This window comes from Apium graveolens, chromosome 7 (assembly GCF_009905375.1).
Source record: "Apium graveolens cultivar Ventura chromosome 7, ASM990537v1, whole genome shotgun sequence".
In the NCBI taxonomy this organism is placed as follows: domain Eukaryota; kingdom Viridiplantae; phylum Streptophyta; class Magnoliopsida; order Apiales; family Apiaceae; genus Apium; species Apium graveolens.
In genome coordinates this window covers 267826371-267834195 of record NC_133653.1, presented here as the reverse complement: position 1 = coordinate 267834195, position 7825 = coordinate 267826371, and the positions used below count along the sequence as shown (strand labels likewise).

At 32.3% G+C, this 7825-nt stretch overlaps 3 protein-coding genes across 3 annotated transcripts; 2 read left to right on the top strand and 1 right to left on the bottom strand.

Annotated features, from left to right (window-relative positions):
* Positions 1 to 215: 215 nt before the first annotated feature.
* LOC141674916 (uncharacterized) lies at positions 216 to 548 on the bottom strand. Its single transcript, XM_074481615.1, has one exon. It carries the CDS (start codon positions 546 to 548, stop codon positions 216 to 218), a length of 333 nt encoding a protein of 110 aa, XP_074337716.1.
* A 4197-nt stretch (positions 549 to 4745) lies between these two features.
* Positions 4746 to 5942, top strand: LOC141674915 (F-box/kelch-repeat protein At3g23880-like). The gene has a single exon (XM_074481614.1). The coding sequence runs from the start codon at positions 4746 to 4748 to the stop codon at positions 5940 to 5942; it is 1197 nt and encodes a 398-aa protein (XP_074337715.1).
* Positions 5943 to 6583: 641 nt separating this feature from the next.
* Positions 6584 to 7276, top strand: LOC141674914 (uncharacterized). Its single transcript, XM_074481613.1, has one exon. It carries the CDS (start codon positions 6584 to 6586, stop codon positions 7274 to 7276), a length of 693 nt encoding a protein of 230 aa, XP_074337714.1.
* Positions 7277 to 7825: the final 549 nt, after the last annotated feature.

The following is a 7825-nucleotide window of genomic DNA, read 5'->3' as shown; positions in this document are numbered from 1 at the left end:
AAAGAACTATGTATTTGTCTTTGTTTTTCTTCCTGTTTCAACAGCATAAACGCTTGATTCACTGTAGTCCAAGGACTCATCATTAATATCTGACCTCGAGTAGCAATGTAACTGGAATGTAATCCCATCAGAAATTGGATCAAACGAGTTTTCTTAATCTGAGATTCCCAAACTTTTGTGGCTCCACAGGTACATGTAATAACTGGTTCCAAAGCCTAAATTTCATCCCAAAAACCTTTCAATTTGTGAAAATAGAACTCAATGGAGTCATTTTCTTGCTCTAATTTGAACAAATCTCGCTGTGTTTCATAAAATTTGTGGCCGGTAATAGCAGAAAAGCGCTCATCTAATTCATTCCAAATATTAAGAGCATTATCCATATAGTTCATGCTGTTACTGATTTCATCCGAAACTGTGTTCAATATCCACGTAATGACCATATCATTGACACGTTTCCAGTGTACAAACAACGGTGAATCGATAGCTGGAGCAGGATAATCATCAGTGACGATAACAAGCTTATTCTTTGCGGACAACGCAATTTGCATTGAGCGCTTCCAAGAAGCATAATTTTCAGAACCTAATAGTTTCTTAGAGATCAAGATCATACCAGGCTGATCGTTGTTATGAAGATACAATGGATGAGAATTGTTCTCAATGAGTTGAAGACTAGATCGATCAGTAGAGAAAGTAACGTTTTGTGTGTTTGTGTGTGTATTACGATTATACTATGGTGTAGTCATGATTGAATTCGTGCCTAAAACAGCATCAACATAGAAATATTGATTCATTCAAGAGAACAATTCAAGAGAAATTGATTCAAGAGAGATCGAGAAAACCGTAAAAACAAGAGAGATCGAGGGAGATAAGCAAAATCGAAGAAGAATAACTAGCAATCATGACAAAATATCGAAGAATCTATGAATCGTTCGTCACAAAAAACAGATCGATGTATTAATGAAGTAAGAGATGCAAGGAAAAGCTTACGGAGAAGAAGATAACTAGATCGATTCAACTTTGAGGACGACGAAGAAATCGATGCGGAAGATACGCTCTGATACCATCTTAAGATGTACAATGCGCCATTAAAGCTTGTGTTTTAAGCTCTAAACTGTTGTACTAAGAAGAAGATGTATTTACATACTTTGAGGAGATACTTGTTTGTTACAGTCTATAAGAGAAATAAAAAATTATTTCAATCTATAGCCTACAGACCCTATATACAAAATTCTGTTACAAAACGGTTATGATAACCTCTATGTGATAAGAAAGTAAAATGATAAGTAGATCATGATACGTGCTTGTGATAAGTAGTGTAAGAGCTACTTCGTCGGAAGTTTCAATAAATATAATTTGTGTTTCTTGTCAAGAGCTTAATGTCTGGCTTTAACATGTTTTGATTCTTTTAACTCTAACTCTAATTAATACCTAGTAGAGTTACGTATATTAATTATTAAAGGAACAAAAGAACCCTAGGAGCTAGTAGCTACGTAAATATACAATCCCAATCTGGATCCAGTTCCCGTAATCCACGAACCTTTAAAGTGTACTTTGGTTGAAGGAGTAACAAAGGGTTGAAATCAGGAACCGGGATTATACAGGGGTAATAGGTGCTAGAATAAATGTGATAAATTTTAATTTTTTTAAAAATTTTAATTAATTTTAATATTAATGTAATTAAGATTTTTATCTATTTTTGAGTCATTAATTTATTTTGTATTTAAATTAACACACATATGTATAAATAATGAAAAATGTATATTCAATTACTCGTACTCATATTTCATACCATAAATTTATACCTAAAACACCTACAGTAAAACCTCTGTAAATTAATACTCGATTAATTAATAATCTCTCTAAATTAATAATTTTGTCCGGTCCCGACTTGGGCCAGTTCAAAAAATGATCAATTTCGATAAGATAATAAGATAATAATTTTTTTGAAAACCCTGTATAAAAATATGGTCCCAATAAAACTATAAATTAATAATTCCCTTATATTCATAAAAATATAGCTATTACATCTTTGTAAAATATGATTCAATTGTAGTTTGATTCAATTGTGACACCTTTTAGATGAGAAGCCATTGTTTTGTTTGTATAATTTTTCCCCCAATCTAGTATATACAGTATATATAATATATTTTATGACTACACATACATTGAATACTTTCTATGTAAAATACAATGAATTAAATTAATTCATGTACTTTGAATTTTCCTAATATACATTGAATATTTTCTATGTAAAATACAATCAATTTAACTTATACACTACATGGACTTTGAATCTAATATATTGTACATTACATTGACTTTCTAAATTCATATACATTGAATTAATTGAATTAAGTATAAAATATAAATTGTACAATTCATTTTATTTAAATTTATGTGAATAAAAATTTAATCAAAAGTTAATTTTGTTTGCTACCGAAAATTCTCTATAAATTAATAATTATTAATTTATCGATTAATTAATACCTCTCTAAATTAATAGAATTCTCCGGTCCCAACTATATTAATTTATAGAGGTTTTACTGTATACCGAAATGTGGGGTATGGGTTGAGGAAAAAAAATACGTACAAATCTAAAATATTTAGGTACGGGTTTGAAGGAAAAAAATGAATCGAAACTTAAGTATGTGATTGGAATAAATAAAACTCATAAATACAGTATATGATCAAATAAAAAAGTATTAAGAGATTTTTTGAAAAATACCCAAATTCAGAATTATTTTTTCAAAAATACTTCATTACTTAAAAAAAAATCCCAAAAATATGTTTTTAATAATTATTTGCAAAAATAAGACTTTCAAATTAATTTAGTTTTTGCAAAAATCTGATTCTCCTGAAACTTGAGAGGTTTTGCAACACCATATATAACAAGATGCTGATGCTCCCTTGAATGCAATCTAAAACAAACCAACTACTCGATTTAACTAATTTAACTAATTGTATATGTTGTTGATTTCAGTTGCACTCATAATTTTTGCAAATATTTTTTATTAATATATTAAAATTGTAATTTTAGAAAATTTAGTATTTGTAATAATTTCTCAAATATCAGTATAATTATTATATATTTTTTCAAAGTTTATAAATTTAATCATAAAATTACAGTTAAATCGAAAACTAAGTTAGAGTGTATAAACACCAGGTCTCGGTTTAATTTGCAGGTGTGTAAGTGGTATTTTCCGATTAAACACTATAATAAATCAGGTCATTTATAACGTTTTTTTAACGGAAATCGTCGTAATTGAGGCATTTACAATGAAAAACCTTCCTCGTTTTTGCTCGAGTAGTAAGTTCAATTTTTCGTCACAAAATAAAAATTTGTCGCAAGTTAGTAAGCAGGGACCCACGTACTAAGTGGTTTATTGGCTTATAAGCCCGTAAGTACTTATCGATGATTGTTTGTCGACCCAACTTGTAAGTCGAATTTACAACTTATAAGCTCATAAGTTGAATGTTAGTAATGACGTACTTTTTCTCAACTTATTTTGATTTTTCACTTTTTTATTATTTTAGTTTTGAAATTTATGTTTTTAAATGTTAAGTTAATTTAAAAGTCATGAATTAAGATAATCATATTTAAAATTTATTTATTTTAGTTCATTTAAGTTAAAAAAAATTCTGACTTATAAGTAAAATTAACCAAACACTTAACTAACTTATAAGTATTATCTACTTATCACTTTGAAGCCACTCATTAATTTTAAGTCATAAGTTACTTATTTTAAAATTTCCCAAACGGGCACTTAATAAAATAATGAATCAACTTACGACGGAATATATTGTCATATGTTATGAACTTATGACGAAAAGTATTGTCGTATGCTAGGTACTTACGACGGAGAAATCGTCGAATGTTTTCTTAATGGACCCACCTCTGTTAAAATAAAACATAAATTTACAACGTTACAATACATCGTAAATTAGTAACTTTCGATAGAAAAAACTAACGTATTTTAGGAATTGGAACCTACTTACGACGGAATACATGATAAACAACCTAGATTTATTGTCACATGTGACATAAAAGTATTAAAAAAAAAATTGGAACAATTTTTAGAGATTTTAGTATTTTTTAACTTAGTTTTATCAATGTTGTTAATACGAAATTTTCACAAATTTTTGTACAAATAGATTTTTTTTTAAAATTAGCATAGGTAAAAAGATAAAATAAAAGCTTGTATAATATTAGGATACGAGTTAAGTTCTATGGAATATACTATTTCATTGGAGTCCTTGGAGTTATATATGTTCTGCAAGTAAAATATAGCTTAAAATATTACAAAACATATTATTTTTCGACAAACATCACTATTTTATTAAAAATATTGTAAATTGCATACATTTTACGATGAGAATATTGCAAAATATATTATTTTACAAAACATGTTTAGTTGCAGAACATAATTATTCATGTTGAAGAACATATTGCAGAACATATATATATATATAGTATCGTAAGATATTTTATTTACAGAACGTAGATGGACACCGAGCATTGCGATAAAAAGGTGGACTTCATATAACTTTACTCCGTATGATTATTTGAGTATGGAAAAATATTTGTATCCAAGTGAAACCAACACTGCAGTCAAAAAATATTAGGGACGTATTCTATACAAACACGATGCCAGTCTAATATATAGTGTCATATACCAAGAGTTATTATATTAAACCCTAAAAATCAAAATCGGTTCCGTCTTTCGAAAAATATGATAACAAGAAAAATGTCGAGGGCTGTTCGACGTGCGACGTCTTTTGACGATCTTCCTGATGATATCTCATTCAATATTTTCTTTCGAGTTCCGGTAAAATCCCTGATTCGATCATCTGCGGTGAGCAAATCATGGTATTCTCTCGTAAAAAACCCGAACTTCGTGTCGGCTCACATCAGCCATTCAATCTCCTCCTTAAATGAAGATACCGTGTTGTTAATCCCTACTGCTATGATGCATGTTAAGCACTGCTACTTAGTTTCAGCTGAAACGGGTTTCGTTTTCGACAAGTATGAGGTTCCATTTACAACTGCTATTGATAATTTGACACTAGTTGGGTCAGTGAATGGACTTGTTTGTTTCACCTATGTAGATTATGTTGCGAGCTACCCGAGTTTGTATGTGTGGAATCCTTCTCTTAGAAAATACAGATGCATTGTTTCGTCTTCTTTTAGGAAGCGGTATCCTTCTGAGGTCTTGATTTCTTTTGCACACGGGTTTGGATTTCACGAAGACTCTGGTGATTACAGAGTTGTTAGGATTATGTATGTTAATGATAGAAGAGATGAACTTACTCCTAGGGTTGAGGTTTTTAGTTTAAGGAATAATAAGTGGAGGCCCTGCAGGACTAAAAACACGATACTGCCTAGAGTTGATTCGAGAACTGGTATAACTGTTAATAGTACAGTCTACTGGTTAAAACGAGGAAGCTATACGACGAATTCTGAAGGAGTGTGGATCCTGTGGTATGATTTCAATAGTGAGGTGTTCGGGGAAATAAAATTGCCTGATGATGTTTGCTATGAGAAAATCGCGGATTTTCAACTAATGAAGTTTGAGGGTTCACTTTCTGTTTGTGTTCGTTATCGCCCAACTAAGATTAAGAAGAGCTTAACTGAGATCAAGAATAAGAAAAAGTTGCGCCAGCGTTGTTGCATATGGCTAATTAGCCATGAAGATGATATCGTCTCCTCCACTCTTCGGTTTAGAGTTGTTCTGAAGAAATTTGGGGAGCCTTTGAATATTACAAATGGCGGAGACCTTTTAATGAAGAGATCATTTGCTTGGAGAACTTCTGCAACTGTGCTGTCATGTAATCTCAAGAAGATGCAATATAGAAGACTTAAATTTCCTAAGGCTCCTTATAGAGTAGAAACTTCTTTTATAGAGAGTTTAGCTGGAGATGAACTGTTGATATCTGCAAAGTGATCGGCTATTTGCTGATCTGGATCCTCGATGATCTTTCTTTTTGCCAGACACCCGCTCTATCTGGTAAAGAGGCGAGGGAAGGTAAGATACCGCTATACCAAAAGCTGTCGAGTATGTCTCCTTAAATCAGTTGGTGTCAATATATTATCTATATTTTTCGCAAGTATTTGTTGAGTTATGTTCATTATGCTCAAATAATTCAATTAGGCCATCTGTTCCAGGACCACTCTGAATCTTTTGTCTCTCATGATTGGCACTAATTTCCAAGCCTGTTTGTCTGATAGTTAGTTTGTTAGTGTCAGACTGTATTGTCTATTTGTCTTGCTCTATTAATTCAGCTCATGTACTCATTTTGAAGACTATGCAGAATTTATAAGATCTATTTTGAGCTCTCTAAAATTATCTATGCATCTTTATTGTTCATGGTTATATCTACCATATTGTTTCTTGATTTATGATTATTTGAATCTTGTTTATCTTGTCATCATGGTATCAGAGCCCTTCTAATCATCTTATTGATCTTGATTCAAGCAATAACTAGTCACTCTTAAATCTTTGAATTCAGATCTGTTTTTTTTTCTTTCTTCTCAGTTTTTACAGATCTAGTTATTTTTTTTTTCTTCAATCTTCTTCTTTGAATCATGGCTAATGCTCGCCTCTCTTATCAAGACATGATTAACCCATTATTCTTGCATCCGTCTGATAATGTCAATTCTATTCAAGTTGACAAGCTTGAAGGCAGTTCTAATTATAGAGCGTGGAAAAGAGCCATGGAGATAAATTTAATCTCTAAACGGAAGCTTGGATTCTTGAAAGGAACAGTTCTAATACATGTGGATGGTCTTGTGAAGGCAGAGATGTGGGAAACCAGTGATAATATGGTAATTTCTTGGATCACTGCTAATGTTTCCCCTACTATTAAGCGATCTGTTATTTATATGACTTCTTCTAAAGAAATCTGGGATAATCTAGAGCTGCGTTTTTCTTTAACAAATGGATCTCGCAAATATAAACTTAGTAAAGATTTATATGATATCAAACAAGGTCATCTCAGTGTCAATGACTACTATACTGCAATGCGAACAGTCTGGGAGGAGTTAGACTCCATGAATGTGTTACCTGCTATTCCAAACCCCACTGTTGAGGTTACAAAACTCTTGGCTGAAATCGCCCTCCAGAGAGAAGAATCTAAGTTGTTTCAATTCTTGAATGGATTAAATGAAGTTTATGCTCCACAAAGGAGCCAGTTATTGCTCGCTAACCCTTTACCAAGTGTGGAAAATGCTTCATATGTTATGCAGCAAGAGGAAGCTCAAAGAGAGTTGCTGCAATGATCAAAACCAGACAACACTGAGTTCTTAGCCATGTACAGCAAGGGTACAAATTCAAGAATCTTTAGCTGCACTGCCTGTGGAGGAAAGGGTCATACCCAAGATCGATGTTGGACAGTTGTGGGCTATCCTAAATGGCACAACAATTATAAAGGCAATACAGGAAATTTTTTAGTCAAGACCAGTGCAAATAAACCCAGGTGGACATCCAATCCCAGACAACAAAACTTCAGAGCCGCAAATTCAGCTCAGGTGGGAGAATCAAGCACTGAGAACACTTTCTTCACACCAGAGCAATTAAACCAGCTTGCACAACTTATGCAGTTAACCACTCAAAGCTCTCATGATGGAAATGAACCTCCTGAAACTCCCTTCTCTGGCATGATGAGCAGCAACAAAACTCTTGCTAACTGCAGTGATTGGATCATTGATTCAGGTGCATCAGACCACATGACACCTTATTTGAGCAACATTGAGTCTCCAACAGTCATGCTGTCTTCAACCAGCATTAACCTTCCAACTGGTGCCACAGCCAAAATCACTCACACTGGT

Coding starts and splice junctions, on each gene's coding strand:
- LOC141674916 (XM_074481615.1), bottom strand. CDS start 548: ATGCAAATTGCGTTGTCCGCAAAGAATAAGCTTGTTATCGTCACTGAT.
- LOC141674915 (XM_074481614.1), top strand. CDS start 4,746: ATGTCGAGGGCTGTTCGACGTGCGACGTCTTTTGACGATCTTCCTGAT.
- LOC141674914 (XM_074481613.1), top strand. CDS start 6,584: ATGGCTAATGCTCGCCTCTCTTATCAAGACATGATTAACCCATTATTC.